The sequence below is a fragment of the Patagioenas fasciata genome, chromosome 21 (genome assembly GCF_037038585.1).
Source record: "Patagioenas fasciata isolate bPatFas1 chromosome 21, bPatFas1.hap1, whole genome shotgun sequence".
In the NCBI taxonomy this organism is placed as follows: domain Eukaryota; kingdom Metazoa; phylum Chordata; class Aves; order Columbiformes; family Columbidae; genus Patagioenas; species Patagioenas fasciata.
Window position 1 is genome coordinate 1290432 of NC_092540.1, and position 21815 is coordinate 1312246.

Here is a 21815-nt window from a genome sequence, read left to right on the forward strand (position 1 = left end):
AGGCGGGGGCTTTGTCTCCAAGCCAAGTCCAGAGCTGGCGGTCGAACGCCATCCAAACCGCTGCTCCCATGAGCAAAGATGTCCCTGGTCCCCACGATGCACGGTGGAGGTTGTGATCTCCAGCTCCCCGGGGCTGGTTTGATCCCAGTCCTGCCTCCGTACTGAGGCTGTTTTGCCTCCACAGAGGCGCTTTGCTCAGAGAAGGACAACGGGAAATAAAAGCGATCGGCCTCTGAAATGCGCTCGTCCCCGCCAGGTTGGTGGCACTGGCTTATCTCCCTGGCTTATCTCCCTGGCTTATCTCCCTGGCTTCGGTGGAGATGCGGTTGCTTCTCTGTGTCTTTAATCACCCCGTGGGTGGAGAGCGTGGTCCATTAAACCCAACAGCCACAACTACTTCTTTTATTTTAAACGTAGTCCAGGCTGCGTGTAAAGAAAAAACCCAAATCATAGGGTTTTAGAAGTCATTTAGTGAGACAAATGGCTGTGCCCCACAATAGCAGGCAACTGATCCCCACTGTCCTTGCTACCAGGTGGACGTTCACTGCTGCCACAGGGCAAAATGGGGGAAAACGGGACACGGGCATGGAGAGGAGAGCAGAGGGAGGTGGGCTCGGTCCTTAATCTGCCATGAAGCCCCAGCAAGCTTCCAGCTTGGGAAGGGTCATCCTGAGGCAGCACCCAGCAGCGTGAGGGAGAGCGGGTGCCATGGCGGGTGCCGCACGAGGGCAGAGGTGGAGGGGAACGGGCCGCTCTCCTGTTCGCCCCCCAATAAAGGGCTTTGTCTGGCGTTAGAAGCGCTGGCGGAGGGAAAAAAGGACCAGAAAAAAAGAGAGGAAAACAAAACCAAAAAAACACGCCCGCCCCACTTTGTTTATGGTCCCGCCCGCGCCGCTTTTGTCGCTCCGGTGGGCGGAGCCCGCACGGAGCCCCGCCCCTGCCGGTTTCAACGGGCGGAAGTTCGCCCCTGGTGAAGCCGTTGGGCCCGCCATCTTGGCAGCGGGCGAGCTGAGGTTGCCCGTATGTTCGGCGCCATCTTTGAGGCTGGCAGCGGGGAAAGGCGACGGCCCGAGCAGCGGATCGAGGCGACGCGGCGGCAGCTGCGGCGGTCCCCTGGGGTTCGGTAAAGTCCCAGCTCGCCGGTAACTAGAGCCGTTCGTAGACCGCAGGGGCGGGGAAATGGCCTCTCGCCAGGCCCGGGTCCCCTCCGCTCCCCCGAGGGGAAGCAGGCCGCGTCCCCGCGGGCCGAGCGGCCCAGGCCGCGTCCCCGCGCCCTCCCCGGCGGGGTGTCCGTGGCCACCGGGGCGCGGCGCGTAGGCCGCTGGGGTCCCCTGGGGCAGTGCGGGCCCTCCGGTGTGAGCGGTGGAGGGGGTGAGGTGTTCTCCCGGCCCCAGCCCCGGGGCTGTAGAGCGGGGGAGCCGCGTCCCTGCGGTCCGAGGTAGGCCCGAGGTCCCCGCTGGCCGGGCCGCTGCGCTCCCGTTTCCCCCCCCGCCCTCTTCCATACGGCTCGGCTACGGGTTTTATCAGCCCCCCACCTCGGTCCCCTTGGTCCCTGGGGAAACGGAGCCGTTGGGCAGACCCCGGAGAGGTTGGGCTGGGGAAACTGAAGATCCCAGTGCAGGTGCCTTGTGAGTGTACGTTATTTTGGGTTAAAACCTTGTGCCTCCCCTTTGTAGCAATGCGCATAAGGGGCGTGCGGTAATGTAGTCATCTGACAGATTGCTCCTCCGTCCCCCAAAGGAGCTGCCTTCGGGATCTGACTAACTCTGGATGCACCCGCTTGTCATCTTAATTCCTCCTTTAGGTTGTTTGAAACAACCCAATTGGATGACGTGGGGTTTTTTTTTTGTGTTTGTTTGTTTCTTACAAATTGGATCTAAGAGGTTTCTGTTTTCTTACGTTGGTGTTTACACCGAAAGCGCCAAAGTGATTTTTGCTGTTGCAGGGATCAGTGTGGGGAGCCCGCAGGTTGTTCCCAGAACTGGTGCTTTGAACTCTGGGCCACGCTCCGACATCAACCACCGTGTTATCTGATTGTAGGAAAGGAGATCTCCTGGGGGTGGGGGATTTTGAAACGATAACGGAGCCACCACTGTGGCACGTATTTGAATTGGACACACGTATTTGAATTGGACACACGTATTTGAATTGGACGCACGGGCTGAGTAGATAGGTTGGGTTTGTTGGGGGGTGACCAGGTGTTCCGGGAGGAAAACTGATCTGGAGAAAACTTCCTCTTGCTGTTGCTTCTCGTCTGAAATGGCACCCTTCCAAACGGCCACTTCCAGGGGAAACCAGCTCTTTCTGAGATTTAACAAGGCATCTAGTCGAGGAAGATGAATCCTCATAGTCATTGGTGCCAGGCGCCAGCACTGATTTCAGAAATAGAAATATAATTAGTGTTTTATACTTACGTAGATCTGTCTCACCTAAGAGTAGGTGTAGCAGCTTCTGCAGTCCCCTTAGTATGGAATTGATTCCCATTTGAACACCAAGGAGGAGAAGCTGGTGGACAGAGAGAGCGACAGGAGAGCCACCCACTAAAAATAGAGGGAAGAAGGGGTTGTGCATTAAGGGAAAGCCACTACGTTAAAAATTGGTGCTATCTGAAAATTTTGCGAAGGATTTGGGACCTGCAGGAGCTGCTGCTCCTGTGTGTGCTGCTGTCACACCTGTTGCCCCTGAGTGGATGGCGGGAGCTGCTCACTGAACGCGGAACGGTAAAGCCAGCGCTGCCGCCTGCAAGAACAGCAACGACTTCCAGCGTGTGGGACTTTGGATCTGTGGTTCACAGAGGAGAAGCCGTGGACTGCAAGTGTTCCTGCGTGGACGAGAGCTGGAGCTGCTGGTGCTAACCTGGGGCTCAGGAAACGCTCCTGGATTTTTCTACTATTCCACATGATTTTTTGCCCCGTGAAGGTGATGTACTGAGCACATCTCCACCTTGGGTGTTTCTGTTCCATCTCTTCCTACTGAGCATGTGCTTGTTAGGAGAAAAGACATAAATCTTAACCATGGGACTCAGAGACTCCAAACTACATATTGCTGTGAAATAACTCCGATGTGACAATGCACGTAAATAACAGATAAACAGCTATTATTATAAATGTGATTACTGAAGACTCTTTTTCTTATTTTTAATGCCACCATATTGGAAGTTCATACAGATTGCGGCACTAGACACTTTCCATCTATAACTTGTCTGTACAGTGTTGGAGAAGAAACATTTTTTGTGGCTTTGGAGAAGGCACAACACAGAAGCACAGGTTGAACTGTTGATATGTGGAGCGGATCCAGCCATGGACTGGACGGTGATACCTTTAGATATCCTGCACCAGCAGGAGTCCTTTTTAGAAAACACCCAGCTCCCTCCCGCTGGCTTTGCTAAAACTTCTGCAGTAGGAAGTGTCCTACAAAACGAAGTTACCAAACTGACATGTGGCTTTCCCTTAATTCCCTCACCCCGTCCTTCCCAGCTTCCAGCAATTAGGTATATTTTAAAATTAATGACTCAGGACTGAATCAGGAGCACTGAGAACAGGTTAGCAGGCGCTTGAGAGATTTGCTTGCTCATTCTTCTGAGGCCCATTGATCAATTCTTCACAACTCCAGCCTTCAGACTGTCTTCACAGGATCACCTGAAGCAGGAAATAGCTGCTCAGTGAACCTCTCTCTACCTTTTATATGTTAAAGTGATCTTAAAACAGTAGCAGGTGGAGCAGCACCCTCCTGGGAGGGAGATGGGGCGACTGTCGGCTCATTCCAGTGGTCCCAGTGTCTGAAGGGCCTGCGGGTGGAGGCCGGGGGAGCTGCTGTTCCGAGTCAGGTGCTGCCATCTGCCAGGTCCTTCTGCTTTGCAGAGCACATGGAAAGACTTTCAGATCAAAGTGTCACCGTCGCTCTTGGACTGGGAGACAGGTGAAATATCTCAGGCTTGAAACTGCTTTTCTATGGAGTGTTGGGCTCGAATCCAAACGCTTTGTCTTGGCCTCTTGAGTAGATCCCTGCTGGAGAGGTGGCTCTGAACAATTCCTTCTCTGTCTTGGTGTGTCAAGCTAAGGTCAAATCTGTGCTGAAGCAGCGTCTGATCTGACAAGCGCTTCAGTTCAGGGTCGTTCTTGGGCAGTTACAGGAGCAGCAGGCTGGTCAGCCCTTTCAGGAACAGATTGATTTGCCTCATCTGAGGGAAGAATGTCCGAATTGGGGTCTCTGAGGTGACACATCTCCAGATGGAGCTGCTCCCGCCCGCCAGGGGCAGCTGTTCTTGTGTCTGTGGTAGCTCCTGGCTCTGGCTCTCATAAAACACGATGAAAGGTGACCCTGACTCAGGAAGCCGAGACGATCGTCTGCTCTAACCTTTGCCTTCTTGGCTTTGCTCTGGGAGGATCTCGGGTGCTGTCTCAGAGCACGCCCCCAGTCCATGTTCAGACAGCATTTAACAGCTAGAATTGACCCAAACAGATGTCAAGAGTAGAAATTCTGACTTTCTGCTTCAGCTTTGGCCAGCGTAGATCCAGATTTTCCTATGGAGAAGGCATGTTAGCGGGAGGTTCTTCTGACACGGAGCTGTGTGGTTCGCGGGCACATCACAATGCTGTTCCGTAGTTCCGTGCGGAATGAGCCGCAAACCAGCGGTACAGGCAGGTGAAGCAGCAGCGGGGTTAGAACATGCAGTTCCTGGTGCTCTTCCTTGCCATCTTCCTGTCCTCAGAAACAGGACTGTTAAGCATCTTTAATATTTTAGTAAGAAACTGAAGGCACAAGGAAACTCAGCAGGAGGGTATGCAGATGAAATGTGACCACCGAGCACCCGCGGGTAGGTGCAATAACGCTTCTCTCGTTCGTTAGGGTGCAACAAAAAACATAATAGTTCCCTTCTAGCTTTTCGGTAGCAGCTGGGCGGTCAGACCAGGGGCCGACCGGCCTTGTTCCCGCGGTACCACGACGCACAAGCTTGTAAAACAAACCAGACAGACTTGAATGGCGCTATTTCTCTTCCCTTAGCAGAGGTCAGGTCTGTGGCGCTTCTTGGCGTGTTTTTCCTACCCGGCTGCTGCACCTGTAATGATTTTGGTTTGTTTTTTTTTTTACAAAATGAATTCAAAATCTCTTAATGCAAAGAAGAAGAGTTGGACGCTCTGAGCAGCTCCCAGCAGAGCTGGGCTGAGCGCACCAGAGTTCACCTGTGTTCAGGCCTTCCAGGGTTGGTTCAGTTCCTTCCCGTTCGGCACTCAGGTTGCCATGTTAACTGATACCGCGTTAACAAATAAGAAGAGTTAACCTTTTTTAAAGTGAAAGGACTTTCATGGAGTTTAGAACTTTGAGGGGGTTTTTGGTTTGGTTTTTGTAGGAAAGTTTTGCTTTTTCCCATTTTTAAACAAGATCCATTCGAATTCTGAGCAGCTCCTGGAGTCTGCTCAGGATGTGGAAGGGAACAACCTGAATGCTGAGCTGCTGGGACATTCAAAAGATGCAGTAATGTTGCATGATGCAGGTGTCTCTCCCTCCTTAGGGAAATAAATGCCTTTTTCTAGAGCCAGAATTCCCTCTGCTTTGGAGCTGGATGCCTCTGCTCAGCAAAGCAGCGCTCTTTGATTGCCGTGTTGGCTTGTGCAATCTGAAGAAGTCACACTTGAAATTCAATACAACTGTCAATGGTGTTGGGAACACATTTGGAAAAATCCTTCTTGTCAAATTTCCTACGTGAGGGAGCACCGGTAACTTTTGGAGGCAGATGCACAGGGGTCTGTGTGACACACAGGCTGGTTTTGAAGGTGCTAAAGGTCAAGCGTGAATAGAGTGAATAGTCCCATTGATACTGAAGAAGGGAAGGAAACTTTGCACTTAACTCCTGTTTTTATTCCCTTTGTCAAGCAGTCAAAAGCAATAACTAATATGCGAACCCAACTTTTCCTCTCTTTATTTTAGATTTGGGAAAATTACCTGCCAAAAAAAATATCCTGGAAAATTCACTAGTGTTTGTGTGAGTAAAAGGTTCCAACCTTTTATTATTAACTCGTAAGAACTATTTCATTCGGTTTTGTCCAAAAGAGTCAGAAATAGTTTGCACGGAAATATGCAGCTTTTTAATGCAAGGGATCAGAATCACTTCAATCTGAGCTTGATTTGGTCCCCTCAGTATCACATTAAAAAAAAAAGAAACCCAAACCTGCTTGTGGCTCAATAAAATCAGTTTCCGCTCTGGTGGCACCAAAAATCATCAGCTGAATTGGGCACGTTGTCAAAGCTCCTGCGATCTCGCAGCGATGGGTTGTGGTGGAGATGGGTTGGGGAGCAGCATGTCATGCGGCGTTTGCTCTGATGGAAAACGGGAACAAATTATGTCCAAAAATCAGAACGATTCCAAATTCTGGGGCTGGTGCCACTTGCAGAGGGAGCGATCCCCTGGGCTCGGGTGTGCTCATCCGTGTGCAGGGCCACCAGGTACGTGTGGACACGCAGGTGTGCGCTGGCCCCAGGTCACTCCTGCTCTGGAGCATCGGCCTCCAAGGCGCGTTCATCCAAATCTCATGTACAACTTTCATTTTTGCCACTTCCCTCGAAACGAGAGGCTTTCTGTGCAAATAGCCAAAAGTTCTCCTTTTTACTCTCACCCTTGGTGCCTTTCCCATCGCTCACTTGCGTTGTGTGTGTATGTACATATTTGTGTATTTATACGCACAGGTATGCTTTTGCTGTACAGGTAATAAAGACGGGGGAAAGTTTTTGTGTTTTCTTAATAGGTGAAGAAATCTTGAAGACCAGAAATTGCAACTTACTGAATTTTAAATTAAAAAAAAAAAAAAAAAAAAAAACAAAAATCAAAACCAAAATTGTCCGGCTGTGGAAGATGGAGCCTCATTTTTGCAGCCACTTTGAACCACAAGTTCATCTTTAAATACCCCGGGGTTTTTTTGTTGGCTTTTTTGGTTTTCGGTTGTGAAGAGCTCACTAACCTGGCTGTCTCCAGTCTGGCAGTATTCACACGGACTTGCTTCCTCCGGTAGTTGTCAGATGGTTGAATTGTGGAGGAGAGGTTCCCTTGGCAATGTGAGGAGGAAAATTCTTCCTACCCCTTTATTATCAATTCATGGATTCAGTGTTGGTTCGGCCTACAGGAGAACTTACCTGGGAGTCTTTGAAGATCAGTATCTGTGCTGAAGTTGTCCAGGTGGGTGAACTTGGATGCTCCCTGTGCTTGGAAAATGTTTAATATGTAAATTGTATTGTATAGAAATGATCAGTGCACATAATTAGTGATTGACCGATAACTTGAATGTATGACCAGTTTTGAAGGAGTGACTCTTCTGTTGGGCTTTCAGCCACACGCAGCAGTTTTGGGTGTATTGCAATGATCCCTAAGGGTCCAGAGAGAACACTTGCTGAAAAAACACCCAACTTAGTGTTGGGATAGTTTTGTGACCAACTGACTTCAAGACATCGCCACCCTCTAGAGACTAATTTGATTAGTGGGAAGCGGCTGTAAAAATGCCTATTACTTGATTATTTCTCCTATATTCACACTTTTCTTTAGAGTTACTCTTAAAAAGAAGATTTCACTGATCGAGCCAGAGAAGACTCAGAGTCCAAGAAAGTGCCGCCAGCTCTGGCCAAGAGTGGAGGAAGTTCCTGCTGAGTGAACCCTTGGAACCTGCGGGTTCTAAGAACGTACCCGTTATGTCGAACCAAGGGGATGACTGCTACTTCTACTTCTATTCCACGTGTAACAAGGTCTGTTTGGGTCTCTTTTGCTTTGGGTTTGGTTTTTAAGAGAGGGGGGGATGGAGTGGGAAGAGATGAGTTTTAGGCTGTGCTGTTTGATTCTCCGCTCTGTTGGGTTCCTCGTGCCAGGGAGACAGCTGCTCGTTCCGCCACTGTGAAGCCGCTCTGGGGAATGAGACCGTTTGCACCCTCTGGCAGGAGGGTCGCTGCTTCAGGAACATCTGCAGGTTCAGACACATGGAAATCGATGTGAGTGTTTGCCTGAGGACGTGTGCTCACGCTAAACTGCCGAAAGCTTTGTTCATCGCTGTAGGTGGACTGGGTGTGCTTTTTGCTGTAGAATGGTACCGATTTCTATTGCTACGAGGGGGATGGAAGGAAATTGGGGGAAGAAAGATCAGTTTCTCAGGTATGTGTCAGCAAGATTAGGTGCTGACATTATTTTCTTAACCGAAGCAAAAGCAGCCACACTGATGAGACTGCTTAAATGCGCTGTGGTAGTGAACAGCGTGCGCCGCGGTGGCCTCTCAGGGCTCTTCTGTCCTGGATCTCTTCAGACAGCGTTGATTTAACCTCTCTGGGTAGTGCAGGATGGGGAGGGGAAAGATGCCCTCCTGTCTCTGGTGTGTTGTGAACCTGCATCCCTTTGCAAATCTAAGGCGAGTGTTACCACGGGCTTTTCTTTCTTTCTGTCCTCAGAAGAAGCGCAGTGAGATTCCGTGTTACTGGGAGAATCAGCCGGTGGGCTGCCAGAAATCCAACTGTGCTTTTCATCACACAAAGGGACGTTACGTTGACGGACTCTTCTTACCGCCAAGCAAAAGTGAGTTTCCTAGGTCCTTTCTCTTGAGGTATTATATAGTTATGTTCAGTATTACTTATGAGTGGGTACAATGCTGTAGAAGGTGCTGAGTAGCTGTTGATTTTTGAGTGTAGGGAGAAGCCTGCAGTCATAGGCTCTCAGCTAAATGGAATGTACTTTTGGTGGTTAATATTTTCGTTCATGCTCAGCTGCTCTGTGGGATCTTTGCCATTCAGGTTGCTTTCCCCTCATTTAATCCTTTCAGGGTGGTGGGATTGGTGAGCTCATTGCTCATGGTGTAACCAGGGGTGGGGAACAGGAGCCTGAATTCAGTAGCCAGGTGGTTTATCTCCTGATCCACCGTGGCTGTGCGGCGAGTGCAGCGTTGAGGCGGAGGTTTGAAATGACCGATGCTCCTCTCCTCCAGCTGCGCTTCCCAGCCCACCCGAGTCTGCCGAAGACGACGTGAAAATGGCTCAGCTGTCACTGCAGCAGAACAAACTGTCGGTCCAGTCAAACCCCTCCCCGCAGCTCAGGGGGGTGATGAAAGTGGAGAACTCTGAAAACGTCCCGAGTCCCACACATCCTCCGGTTGTGATCAACGCCGCAGATGATGATGAAGATGATGATGGTGAGCATTCGTTGCTTATTGAAGGCACTTCTATAACTGAACGTATAAATCACAGAATACCTGAACTGTGTAGTGGTTAAAGCTACAGATGGGAGTCTGGAGTCCTAGATATTTTCTACCCAGTGTAGCTCTTTCCCTTACATGAGTTTGCCACATCAATATAGCTGCTTGAAAACAATCTTTCTTTTCTATAAATAGTTGTTTGTAGTTAAGAATACAAACACAATATGACCCATGGACTGAAATGTCATTGCATGAGCTACAGAAACATGAAAAATCTTGTTTGATCTCCACTGCATCACTCAGTAGGTTCATTTTTGCCTTTCAGACCAGCTTTCTGAAGAAGGAGATGAAACTAAAACACCAGTCCAGCAACCAGCGACAGAAGCCCATAATGGATTGCGGATAATTTCCACTAGGAAATCCAACTCGAATACAAAACAAGGTATTCTAACAGCTGGAGTAGGATGGGTTGGAAGGAGAACTTAACAATTAACTCAAAAGCAATATGTTCTAAAAGTACAGTAGAACACAGGGTAGCTGGGTGGAGTCAGTCCCTTGGTCGTGTGAATGTTGTGTGTCCCTTGGTCAGACAGGTGAACTCCTCCTTGTTTGCTTTTCTAGAGTAAAATAGAGCCCCAGGGTGGAGTTTAAACGGCTGGAAATGTGTCCTTTCAGCCTTTGTGGAAAGCCACATCTAACGCTAGAGGAATCTAATATCGTGTAGATGGATTAAAATGCTTAGAACTGCAGGCTTTCCCCTGCATGGGAGGAGGGCTGAGGAAAGGTGCTGATCGTTACCAAAATACCATCCGTTCCATGGCTTTTTCACTAAGCGGGAGTGTTGACAGGGTTTATTCAAAACATTTCCGAAAGGCTCTGAGCTGTAAGAAGCTGAGGGTCTGTGCTTTTCAACAGAGCCTCGCTATTCATGAACTGTTTTGTGTTTTCAGATGACAATTTAAATTTTGGAATAAAAACACTCGAAGAAATAAAATTGAAGAAACTAAAGGAAAAAACAAAAAAACAAGGTGGTGAGTTAATGTACTTTCTTATCCCTCTGTTCACCTTCATCCCTTTTATTCTTACCCCTCTGATATTACCCGGGTAGCTGACCGTGCATTGGTGAACACAGTGATTAGCAGAGGAAAGGGGGTGTTTTTGCACGCTGGGTGCAGACGGGGCGATGCTGGCGCTGGGAGCCTGCGCGACCGTTCCCCGTTCAGCTGGGTTGAGCTGCTCTGGCACGCAGCCCCTGCAGCTCCAGCAGCTGCTGCTCCGCATTGGGATTCCAAGGGCAGATCAGAGGGAAATTGCTCATCTCTCGTATTCACGCGCGCTCATCGTTGTATGTTTGACAGTAATGAATAACTGATGGTTATGGTCTTTGTTTGGTTGTTTTTGTTCGATTTGCTTGCTCTGGTCAGAAGGTCCTTCAGGAGATGCTGTTCATCCTCTCCAATCTCGGACTATTCCTGTGCCAGAAAAGGAAAACGTGCGCACGGTGGTGAGGACTGTGACTCTCTCTACCAAACAAGGTAATAGTGCATGCATCGTTTCCATTTCATGGCTCCTGAACCAAAAGGTTAAGTGATAATTAAGATAATTCAGACGTGTTAGTCTGCCGGTACTGCCTTTTCTAATTAAAACGATGCTTTTATGCGTAAAGTCCCTGGTTGCGTTGGAAACATTTGGCATTCATAGGTACTCGGTTTGTTGTGTTGCAATAAAAGATCAAGAAGTGGTTTTTATCAGCCTAATGTTAAGCCACAGCTAATCGTGTATTATCACCATCCTACAGACTCTCAGATGCGCTTAATTTGACTTTCGTGTTCTTGAGTGAGGTTTGTGAACGAGCTAATGCGTTGACAGCAGGTGACAGAGTTAGCGTTTGGGGTACGTGCAGCAGAGACAGAGGCTGAAGTTAAAATGAGTGTCAGTGTGCAAAACGGGGTAACTGAGGAAGGGGAGACCTAGAGAAGGTGACATTGTTCAAGTAGCCAGTTCTTGAAGCGTTGAAGAGACTGGTAGTGGCAGCTGCAGACAGCGTGGGTGAGTCTGTGTGTGAATGGTGGTGGTTTGTTCTGCACAAATTCCTTTTAAATGCAAAAAATGTGCAGAACTTGTTGTCGTTGGTTTCTGTAGTTTGGCTACCAAAAGGATGACTCTTTTGGGACGTGGGCTGGAAGGGCAGTGCTCTCACTGCCTCCTGGTTTCTGTGCACTAAAGAGGTTGGGTTTTGTTTCAGGGGAGGAGCCGGTGATCCAGCTGAATCTGGCCGAGAGACTGGGGAAGCGGAAACCGTCCACAGGTGGGAGCTTCTCGTCAGCTGCTCTCTGGGTGCCCCATCTAACCACGACTGTATTTAAGGGCATTCTTGTTGAATGTGGGAGGAAAATATGTTTTGACAGAGACCTGTATTGACTGCAGAAATGGCAAATTTTGTTAGCAACCGAAAGGCAAATACAAGACAGTCTCCCTGGAAGAGTTGAAGGTTGTGGCTGACTGTTCTGAAATCCTCGTCCAGAGCAGTGTTCTTAACGAATTTCTTGTTTTCTCTCCTTTTGAAGCTGTTAAAAACGTCCTTCCGCTGAAGCGCAACCTTGCTGAGAGGCTGGGGAAGAAGATAGAGATCCTGGAGAACGCCGACAAGGCACCCAAGCGAGGTACGGCCGCTGGGCGTTGATTTGAGGCACACATTTCCTATTTAGGTTTTCTGTATGTCCTTTTTTCTCATGGTTCTTTTGGCCTGTTTTTGGGGGCTCAAGGTAACTTCGAATCCCAGTGAAGCGATCTCCTGTCTCATTTTGAAACCTGGACACAAAATTGAGATTTATGCGGTTTCTCTAACTTTTCCTGTTCTGTCTTGCAGTCCAAGTCCCCAAGTCTCTGAAGGAAAGGCTGGGATTGCCCTCTGAACAGCCCAGTACAGAGACAGGTAAGAACCGGGTATTAAAGGTCCCATTTTTCTTTCCATGAACAGCCCTAGAAGTTAATTTAAAATCCTGCCTGCTTGCTGTTGCTCGAGTGCTGCAGCGTCCGTGCCGGTGGCCGCTGTCAGACCTGGTTTAGGGGGGTGTTCTCCACCTGCGCCTCACCCCGTGTTCCTGCTCTGAGCCCTCGGGAGCTGCAGGATGCTCACAAGTAGAATGAAACCGCTGCCAGGAGCAGGAGTTTGGGACAATGAGGGAGAGACACGGGCTGAGAAATAACAAAATAGAATAGACTCGTGTGTTTTGGGTCACAAGTCCCTCTGGATAGCACTGGTTTTCAAGATACAAGTGGCTTAAAAGAGGAGGAGAGTATTAAGCAGAATGATACTGTCCTAAGATGCATTCTTGGGAACACTCAGACCTTGTTTTCCTCTGCACTCATACAAACTTTGGAGATTTTCAGTATTGTTGGACTCTTTAAATGTTGGTGCTTCTTTTTTTGATGGTAACAGAGAAGGCTGCTAAGCCAACAGGGGAGATCCATGTGAAAACGCTGGAGGAAATTCGGCTTGAGAGAGCTAATCAGAGACGAGGAGAGCCCCAAGCAAAACCCCAGACCGAGGGACGCTGTAAAACAGAAGATCCCCCCTCGGGGACAAGACCTTCCCCTGCAGTTCGCATCAAAGCCTTCTCAGGAGCCCCAGCTGAAAGGAAGCACAAGCGATTGGAAGAGGAGAAGCAAAAACCAGAAGAGGTTCCTGCCAAGATTAAAGTGGAGAGCGAGCCCAAGAGGCAGAGCGCGCTCGTTCCATCTGCGCCCAGCAAAGCGCAGCTGGCAGAGCCGGCCGGTAAAGCCAAGGCAGCAGGGGAGGTGCGAATTAAAACCTTGGAGGAGATCAAGCAGGAGAAAGCTCTGCGGATGCAGCAGAGCGGGGAAAATGTCCCAGCTCCACCAGCGCAGCCCGAGCCTGCCCCGAAGGGGAGGAGGTTGTTACGGATCACAAAGCTCACAGGTGAGGTGATGGTTTGGTACCTGCCCTGGTGAAGCGCTTCGCTTATTGAGCAGATTCCAGGACTTGCTTTCCTTTTTCTTTCTATGTATACTAGAGGATAAAAGAGTTCAAGGCTACAAAGCCAAAAGGCAAGAAAGTGCCAGAATATGCAGCCGTGTTATTTTCCATGCGTTTGTTGGTTTTCCCACTGGAAAATCCATTCATTGAGGAGCTTGGTAGTCTTAATTTCTCTGTGCTGCTTTTTTCTGCCATCTGATAGTGCAATTGAGGGAAAGGGAACTCACATGCTGCATGGATTGCTTACCGGAGCCTTTCCACTGTCCTGTTGTTAGACGTGAGGAAACAAACACACCAAGGAAACACAGTAACCAGGTTCCTTTATTTCTGCTCTTGACAAAATATTTTGTTTTGCTTGTTTTAAAGCACCTGGAAGAGAAGAAAAGAAGGTGGTGGAGTTGAACAAGCCTCCCAAAGCCGTGTCTGCGCCTGCAGAGGTGGGTCCTTTATGAAGACATACAATTCATACCATTTCAGATCTGAGGGGTAGTAATGTGCTCTGTTCCACTCGGAGCTGTTTTGGTGGGATCGCCACTAAGATTTTCTTCATAAAACCTCCATAGATTTTTCTCCTATTAGTCCTTTTGTTTCTTCCCAGCCCTCTGATCAGAGTGCAACTAATTCCAAAGTTCAAGTGAAGAGCCTTGAAGAGATAATGAGGGAGAAACGGCAGCTGAAGCAGCACCAAGAGGAGAAGGTGCCGAAGGAGGCGACCACTGTGCCGTCTCCTGTGGAAAAGGCGACCAAGGGTCAAACTCCAGCATCAGGGAGTCCTGAAGCCAGCGCGGTTTCAGGGGCAGCTTTTCCGCCCGCAAAGAGAGCGTTGGTGAGATCTCCAGACGATGGGGTCGAAAGCCCAGGCAAGGATGCTGCTGGGTCCCCAGGGAAACAGGCAGCGCAGCTTCTGGAGCGCAAAGTGAAAAGTAGGTGCTGACTGTGTGTTAGAGACTCACTTTGGGTCTTGTGGTGAAAGAAAGACAGAAGATGACACATTTTATCTTTACTCCTTTTTATTGGCTTGTTGGCAAACAGAGTTGGTCATGTGGCAAATAGTACTGAGACTCTGGGAAATGGCAGGAAGAGGTTTAACCAGAAGGGTTGTGGGACTGTTAGGAAAACCTGTGGGTTTTTGTGTTCCCCTGAGACAGAGCAAGATTCTCAGTTCTCTCCCCCTTTGCTCCAGCCAAACCCAAGGTGAGCCTGAAGCCTTCGGACGGGAAAGCCGCCTCCCCCACCAAACAGGCCCTGAAACGGAAGGCAGCTGAGAGCCATCGCTCGGCCGTGGCCGCTGTGAAACCCCTGAGTGCTGCTGGCGGGGACGCCAAGGAGCCGGCAGCCAAAAAGGCAGCTGTGGTAAGGACAGTGGCCGAGGCAGCCGTGCATCCTCGGTAAAACTTACACCCAAGTGAAAAAGCAGCTGTGGTAAGGACAGTGGCCGGGGCAGCCGTGTGTCCCCAGTAAAACTTACACCCAAGTTTAACCCTTCTCTTGGAGAAAAGGTGGAAAACAGAAACATTCTACAGGCCTCTGTTCCCTTCTAAACCCAAAAGTGTCTGCAGGGTGACCGTAGCACCTTTCTGCTCTTTGTGAGATGAACGGCAGCATTTCCGTCATGCTCTGCTGTGCTTTCTCTGTGACGTGAAGGATTTTGTCCATTAATGCTGTGGTGTTCTTAAAAAGGACACCAGGTCATTAGCGAACAGCAGTGAATCCTCCCTTTCCCCAGGAGCGCCCCGCTGGGCTGTTTTGGTTGAGGCTCAGCGGTGCCAGAGAAGCAGCGGCGGAGGAAGAATCTGTTACCCGTGTATCATAAAAACTGGTTTGCTGTTTCCTAGGCCGTCGTTCCTGCCTTGCCAGAGAACAGCCTGGTCCCCACGCCCGGGAGAGAGAAACCCAAAACCAGGTAACAACCACAATTTGTTCTTTGTTTTGGTTGGTGTGTCTTTCACATGAAGCATAAGGTTAGGTTTGGTTTGGTTTTTTATTCACAAATGGAAAACCTGGAGTCTTTAACGCCACAATCAAACAAAGGAACAAATAATCTGATTTTCTAGCTGCTAGCAGGAATGCTTATTTAGATTCTTCCCTTAAAATGCTGCAGATTGATACAGCATTTCAGTAACTTCTTGTGTTTTCTGAATGCTCACAGGGGTTGACTAATGAACCTTTTTACAGTCAAATTAGTAAAGGCGGCAAAGCGTATGTGGCTACAAAAATGGAACCTCCTTTGCCAGATGTTCTGTCTTCACGGATGAATCCCCAAACTGAACAGTGTACCTGCTGATGCGCTGACCTCTCAAAGTAGCCACGGGTTAATTGAATAACAATCCCTGTGTAAGGTCGAGGTGTAGGAGAGATTAACTGTGGTTTCAGGAGCAGCTTTGCAGAAGAGGTCTCTGGTTGAGGAGTCCCGTGCACTGATTTGCTCTTTCTTGTTCTGCCAAGTCCTGAAGCGCAGCTGGGGAGCCCGGCGGCCCCCGCGCCGCCCTCGGAGGTCTCCGGCTCCAGCTCCTCGCCCGCGGCGGTGAAGACGCGCCGGCTGAGCTCCACGGGCGCGGGGAAGGCGCCCCTGTCCGTGGAGGACGACTTTGAGAAGCTGATTTGGGAAATCTCAGGAGGCAAACTGGAAGCAGAAATTGATCTGGACCCGGGAAAGGACGAGGACGATCTCCTTCTGGAACTTTCCGAAATGATCGACAGCTGAACTGCAGAGTCTTAAGGTTAAAAAAAAAAAAAACCAACAAACAATTAAAACTCTCTATTTTGTTCGATACCCAGAGGTGATCCCTTTCTAGCTGAGGCTTTACCGTGAGTCTTAAAGCACAGTTGAACTGATAGAAGTGGCAGCATCTGCACTTGGTTGTCCTGAGTTTCCCTGCTGGTCAGAGTCAAGGTCCTGTGCGTCCCTTCCGTAACCATCGGTGACGCCTTTGACAGCCAGAGGACAAAGCACTTGTTCGTTTGGGGACAGAAAAGCCCGTCTACAAACCGCGATGGTTGCGAACTGATCTACTGATCCTCAAGGCTCAGACTTCCTTCCTCCTCCTCCCCTGGCAAAACTCGACGTTCAGCGTGTTTCACAGTTTTGGAATTCTGGTTTCTTGGACAGTTGCTATCTAAAGCCTGGAGTTACTATGTCAACTCTTGAGTTTTATTTATGTATGCTGTTGTTTTTGACTTTAATCTTTTGGGGTAATTTAATGAAAATGTTGGGGCGGGAGGGAGCAGAATAATTAGTATTTTGGACCAAACGTGCTGCCAAGGGTGGTGGTTGGGGTCAGGCCATCCAGCCTTACTTTGAATTATCAGGGATGCTCCCATGTCGGTGTGAAAGCCGCAGCACTCCCGCAGGGCTCCACCACCCCCTCCCGTTTTGTTCTCCTGTACCAAAGCTTGGGGGGGTTGGTGCTTTTTACTGGTGTGAACAGGATTTGGAGCAGGTGGTCAAGATTCCTCTCGCAGTCTGCAGCAAATTGGTCAACTGAAAATTGGTTTAAGTGCCTCTTGGTTCCCAGAATCACCCCCCCGAGCTGCTGCCTTTTGCTGGGAAGCAGCGGCTGTTCAGACTCGTGTTCAAACGCTGGTGGTTTGTCCGACCTCCTGATGTCCGTCCGGGAACCCGGTACCGCTGCAGCCCCCCCGCTCTCCCTTTTGGGCATTTCCCTGCACCCCAAACCCACCCCTGCGGCTTTGGCTCCGTGTGGCGATACAAACTGGAGGTTGCTGGTCTGCCCCAGGTGTCAGCTGGAATTTGTGACCCTGTGGCAAATAGAGATATTTTGCATTATTAAAGTTTTGAAGAACTTCTCTCTTCTGCCTACGCAGGCGTTTGCTGTGGGCAGAGGAAAAATCGGTTGTTTGAGTTCATTTTTCAATAGTCTGTCTTTGGAAGAAAACACTGGTGTGCTTCCATTCCCCGCTGTGATGTCTCAGTTCCCAGAGGGAAATTCCCAAATTCAGACAAACTGCTCTTTGGCCCCAGCCCGTTTCTCCTCCCTTTTGCATCAGCTGCTCGCACAGGGCGACCTGGGGGGAGAGGAAGAGCCCGCGAAGAGGAACGAAGAGGAAGAGCCTCCGCTGCCCGGCTCAGCCACCGGAGCCGGGATTTGCCGTACACGTGATTTCTGTAAATATTTTATTCTGCCATTTTATATTTGTATTCTATTTAAGGTATGGTGTTAAACGTAGTCTGGCCTCCTCCGCCGTCACCGGTAGTTGAACTGTTCCACACGACAGCAGCTCACAGTGTTTTTAAATAAACCTCACCCAGGAAAGGTGTCAAATTGGTCATTTTTGGGGGTGGGCGGGGCCACAGAGAGCAGTAGAGACGATGGTCCTCCAGGCTTCCTAGAGCGGCCGGGTCCGCCAGTTTCCCACAGCTCCCTGCGCGCTCCCGCCGTGCTCGGCGGCTTCCGGCGGCGGGAGCGTGTGGCGCGGCAGCCATGGCGTACCGCGGGCAGGGCCAGAAGGTGCAGAAGGTGATGGTGCAGCCCATCGTATCCTTCCTGCGGCGGGGAACCGGGGCGGGCGCGCCTGGGGCCGCGGGGAGGGCGGGCGGGGCGGGCGGGGGAGACGGAGCTGCCGTGCGGGCCCGTGAGGCGCGGCCGGGCCGCGGGTGCCGGTCCCCGGGTGCCGGTCCCGCCGCGGGGCTGACTCACCGGTTCGTGTTCCCGGTTCGTGTTCCCGCGCTGAGTCCTTAACGCGCCGCTGCAGAACCTGATCTTCCGCTACCTGCAGAACGTGAGTACCGGGCCGGTTCGTGCCGCGGGCGCTGGAGCCGTTTGTGCCGGGCTGGGGAACGGGCTGGTCCGGGGCTCGGCGGTTCCTTCTCAAGGAGTTGCCTTTGGAACAGGCGGGGGGGTGTTTTCCTCTGTGGATTTAAAATGTATTTTAAATCGTGTGCTGTTCCACGTCCATCAGTGAACACAGAAATAGTGCAATAACTTAAAAATACCGGAGGAAATAACTGAAACCACGCGTGAAGGTGACTCCGAGTGCTACAGAACCATAGGGGCTGTTACTGGAGAGGGTCAGTTAACACATAGGAGAGAATAAAATCGCTGGGAGTGTTTATGCCGCTGTTTTGCTCTCCTCCTCCACCGTTTTGCAGAGGTCCAGGATCCAGGTGTGGCTTTACGAGCAGGTGAACATGCGGATAGAAGGCTGCATCATTGTGAGTATCAGCGTGTCCCCTTTTCATCTCTTTTTGATTGTTTTTTCTTAAATTCGAATTCATAAGACTATTTCTTCTTATCAAGAGAAGCTACCATGGGGGTTTGGAAATATTTCACACCTCTTGAGTGAAGAGTCTTAGTTGTCCAGCCCACGTCAGCACAGCTAACTATAGTTTGTTTCCGTGTTGCTGAAGCTTAGAGGGGGTGGTTTAGCTCACTGACCGCTTTTGTTGCTGATTTTTAGGGCTTCGATGAATACATGAACTTGGTGCTGGATGACGCAGAGGAGATTCACTCCAAAACAAAATCGAGGAAGCAGCTGGGTAAGTCAGTGCATCCGTGTCCCCGGGGCGGTGGCTGAGACCCGGTGCCGTGGCTGTTCCAAACAGCAGCCCTTGAAGGCATGAAACATGCGCAGAGCGTTGAGTTGGCAGCACAGGGTGTAGATACCGTCTCGGTCGCGGTTCCTGCTGGGTTTTGAGCTGGTGCTTTGGTTGAATGTGCAGAGGGTCTGCCTGGGGCTGGTTTTTGTCTGTCAGTCGTGTGTAACACCCAGGGACTGCACTGCACTTCCCCTGCAGCCAGGGAGGCTGGAGGGACCTGTCCAGCTCCTCACTGGGGCACCTCCGAGTCGGGGAACAACCTACCTGGGGGTATTTAATATTTCCCTCCCGCTGATGAGGATAATCAGCAGTTTGTGACAAGTATGACGTGTTCGGACTCTCAGTGGGGACAGAGCGCTGCTCAAACCCCAAGCGCTGCAGTGGAGATTGTGTCGTCTGATCCATTGGTGTGTGAATTGTGGAGCCAAATCGTGTGGCCAGAGGGGAAGGGACTCTGTCACTGATAAAAACCCGGTCATTTGTCGCGTTACTGGGAAGAAACTCGGTTGTCGTGCAGGTGTTGTCTCACAAGCGCCTTTGCCGTTGGGAAGTGTTTTTTGAACACAGGTTATTGTCAGAGTCTGGGATGTCTCTAATCCCCCGTTTTCCTTTCTCTGTGTTGCAGGTCGGATCATGTTAAAGGGGGACAATATCACTCTTCTGCAAAGCGTTTCTAACTAGGGTTTGTTCTGCACTTGGAACAAAGGCCGCGGTGCTTTGGAGTGGATGAAGTGCTAGTGGGAGCAGGACCAGCAATAGGTGGGAAGTTACATGGCACTGGGAGCCATGTGCAGGCTTGAGAACTCTGTGTGTCTTTGTGCATGTAATTCTTCTTTTGTAGTTTGAAACAGTGCATAATGTATTTCCCAAATAAACATTTTTCACGTAAACTGTAGAGACCAATTTGCTTGTTTTCGGCCTCCTGCCCCTCTGTGGGTAGAGAGCGGGGAGAAGTGGCTCCAAAATGATTGTTGCCATGGGTCTGTGGGTTCGGGAACTGCGTGAGGTGGACAGGGGGGCTGGTCTGGGGTGCTGGAGCTCGGTGGTTCTGCAGGACAGGCTGGGGGCTGCGGCGCAGGAACCCACCTGTGACAAACCACACCGGGAGGCGTGCTTGGAAAGAACGCGTTTTCAGGGTGGAGAAGCACAGAGGGCAGTCGGTTTGGATTTAATCTCGAATTTCGTGCTGCTTTGGGCAGAATCTCCAGATTGCACCACGGCACTGTTAAATAAGTTGGGATACCGGGTGTATCAGTTGGGGTTTTATCACGCTAGTTTATTATTATTATCTTTTTGAGGATCGGGTTGTTCTACTTCGGTTTCCATGAGAGAGCTGAGATGCTTGTCGCACAAACAGAAGATGGGTTCCCTGGCTTAGTGAGGTCTCTGTGTCCTCTGCTGCTTTGCTGATGTAAAGAAAGACTAAAAAATAAAGGTTTGGGCTATAATTGTAACTCAGGTTAAGATTACCCGGATGGAGAGGAATGAACCTTGATACGCAGGCCGCACTAGAAATCATTTAATAAGCTTTCAGTGTTTCCGAACTTAAATTTGTGTATCATCTTAAGGTTGAACATTAAGAAATTGAAGATGGAGGATTTCTTGCCTCAAAGGGCAGGAATCGATGGAGCCAGAATGGGTTGTCTCAGCAGCTCGGGTGTTGTGCTAATGGGGAATTCAATTTACCCACCCGCGTCTTTGTGTTGCTACAGAGAGATGGTGCCTGGAGCCTCTGTAAAAACACCCCCTCTGCCAAGTAAGGCTGGAGTAACTCTGAAGTAATCCTTTATTTCCCCAAGCGTGTGTAACTTTTCACTAATAGCCTCTCAGAAAGAGGTTATTTGATGGGATGTGTTGCATCACGTCTCTTGGCTTCAGTTTATCCACTGGAATAAAACTGGCTGGGAGCCTACGGACGTCTGTCTGTCCGCTTTGCACGTGGCCGGCAAGGGGCTGCTTTGTGAGCAAAGTGGGACATTAGGAGAGAAAGAGCTGGTTCTTATCAGCGGTGCTGCCACCGCCTCCAAATGGAGCACTTGAGGGCCCCGTAATGCCTCCTGAAGCTCCTCTGCTCTTCGATATTATCAAATTAGCGCGGATGAACGTCAATATTGGAGCAGGTTGATGATGGGAGGAAGGAAGTCCAGGCTAATCAGCTCCGCAGCATCTCATGATAAGGCACTGAAATAGGCAGCAATTACTGGGGGGGAGTTGCAGAAGAAAAGGGGACGCTCCCCAGCAGGAAACCATGAAAAGTGCCGGAGCGTCCCGGCGGGTGTGGGTGTCCAGGAGCAAACACTGCGCCCTTGTTTGAGGGGCGCCTTGTGGTCCAAGAACAGCTTCTGGGCACGACCAGCGCACAGACCCGGCACAGCAACAATCCCGGCTCTGCCGAAACCGCCTTCCTGAGGAACGCTCGTCCGTCCTCGGGAAAACCACAGGGCTGACTCATCAGTGCTCGCTGATTTTTGTTACGCCTGAATCCTTGCAGTGTCCTGAGCGTTTCCACGCCGCAGGCAGCGAGGAGGTGACGTCTCATGAGCCGCTGGAACCGCTCAGTGCCACAATGAGACTCCAGACCGGCTGCAAAAGAGCGCGGAGGACAGAAGAGGGTGCTCTGGGCTCGGCCAGCTCCCCCGGCCCCTCCAGCCCCGCGTCCTGAGCCCGGGCAGGAACACACAGTCCCCGGTGCCTCCAGCAGCTTTACTGGCTCCCAGACAACCTGGAAGAAAAGCAAACCGGGCTGTCTGTGTGGCGGCCGGACGGGGCGCCGGGATCTCCAGGGCACCAGCACCTTTGCGGCTCCTCTGCACCCAGGGCATCCTGCGCCGGGGATGAGCAGTGAGGGTCTGGTGAGGAAGAACAAGGTAGAGTGACCGCGGCTCTCGGGCTCGGTGTGAGCAAACCGCCCTGGCTTGGCTTGCTGCCGCCTCGCAGCCTGGTGCCTTCTGCTTTTTGGCAAACTGTGGGCTTTTTTTCATAACATGCAAAGTCCTTTCCCTCCGGTGCAGGGCGGAGGGTGCAGGGAGGGTCACGGGGGGGTGGAAGGGCGCCTTTTGAAGAAGGTGCCTTGGGTGGCATTACGAGGAGCGGCGCAGCG

The 21815-nt window shown here is 50.6% G+C and overlaps 3 protein-coding genes across 19 annotated transcripts in view; all 3 read left to right on the plus strand.

Moving 5' to 3' along the window:
• The first annotated feature begins 1012 nt into the window (after positions 1 to 1012).
• On the plus strand, positions 1013 to 17432 carry ZC3H11A (zinc finger CCCH-type containing 11A). Of its 16 annotated transcripts, none has more exons than XM_071817640.1 (19): positions 1013 to 1142; positions 5929 to 5983; positions 6971 to 7171; positions 7535 to 7731; positions 7852 to 7971; positions 8422 to 8545; positions 8952 to 9155; positions 9484 to 9600; positions 10109 to 10189; positions 10583 to 10693; positions 11404 to 11466; positions 11726 to 11821; positions 12028 to 12093; positions 12601 to 13101; positions 13525 to 13595; positions 13757 to 14081; positions 14342 to 14511; positions 14994 to 15061; positions 15604 to 17432. In XM_071817640.1, the coding sequence occupies exons 4-19, from the start codon at positions 7678 to 7680 to the stop codon at positions 15860 to 15862; spliced, it is 2430 nt and encodes an 809-aa protein (XP_071673741.1). In that variant the 5' UTR covers positions 1013 to 1142; positions 5929 to 5983; positions 6971 to 7171; positions 7535 to 7677; the 3' UTR covers positions 15863 to 17432. The 16 variants fall into 16 exon arrangements, with proteins under 16 accessions (XP_071673741.1, XP_071673742.1, XP_065710732.1 ...); XM_071817641.1 differs by having other exon boundaries at positions 7008 to 7171; XM_065854660.2 differs by having other exon boundaries at positions 7119 to 7171.
• Positions 17433 to 17525: 93 nt separating this feature from the next.
• SNRPE (small nuclear ribonucleoprotein polypeptide E) lies at positions 17526 to 19605 on the plus strand. 2 transcript variants are annotated; one of them, XM_065854603.2, is made up of 5 exons: positions 17526 to 17654; positions 17872 to 17898; positions 18269 to 18331; positions 18577 to 18655; positions 19341 to 19605. In XM_065854603.2, exons 1-5 carry the CDS (start codon positions 17601 to 17603, stop codon positions 19394 to 19396), a joined length of 279 nt encoding a protein of 92 aa, XP_065710675.1. In that variant the 5' UTR covers positions 17526 to 17600; the 3' UTR covers positions 19397 to 19605. The 2 variants fall into 2 exon arrangements, with proteins under 2 accessions (XP_065710675.1, XP_071673749.1); XM_071817648.1 differs by lacking the exon at positions 17872 to 17898 and having other exon boundaries at positions 17556 to 17636.
• A 1813-nt stretch (positions 19606 to 21418) lies between these two features.
• The window catches only part of SOX13 (SRY-box transcription factor 13), a 33376-nt gene continuing 32979 nt past the window's right edge, over positions 21419 to 21815 (plus strand). The window contains exon 1 of the mRNA XM_071817603.1: positions 21419 to 21582. The gene's annotated coding sequence lies outside the window, so the exon portion shown is untranslated. The remainder of the gene's footprint in view (positions 21583 to 21815) is intronic.

What these genes read in the sequence shown, in the direction of transcription:
- ZC3H11A (XM_065854656.2), top strand. Translation starts at nt 7,678, where the DNA reads ATGTCGAACCAAGGGGATGACTGCTACTTCTACTTCTATTCCACGTGT. An exon ending in TCAGACACATGGAAATCGAT is followed by an intron (nt 7,972 to 8,421) that starts GTGAGTGTTTGC and finishes TTCTGTCCTCAG; the next exon opens with AAGAAGCGCAGTGAGATTCC. An exon ending in TCTGGAGCGCAAAGTGAAAA is followed by an intron (nt 14,082 to 14,341) that starts GTAGGTGCTGAC and finishes CCTTTGCTCCAG; the next exon opens with CCAAACCCAAGGTGAGCCTG.
- SNRPE (XM_065854603.2), top strand. Translation starts at nt 17,601, where the DNA reads ATGGCGTACCGCGGGCAGGGCCAGAAGGTGCAGAAGGTGATGGTGCAG. An exon ending in TCTTCCGCTACCTGCAGAAC is followed by an intron (nt 17,899 to 18,268) that starts GTGAGTACCGGG and finishes ACCGTTTTGCAG; the next exon opens with AGGTCCAGGATCCAGGTGTG. An exon ending in GGATAGAAGGCTGCATCATT is followed by an intron (nt 18,332 to 18,576) that starts GTGAGTATCAGC and finishes GCTGATTTTTAG; the next exon opens with GGCTTCGATGAATACATGAA.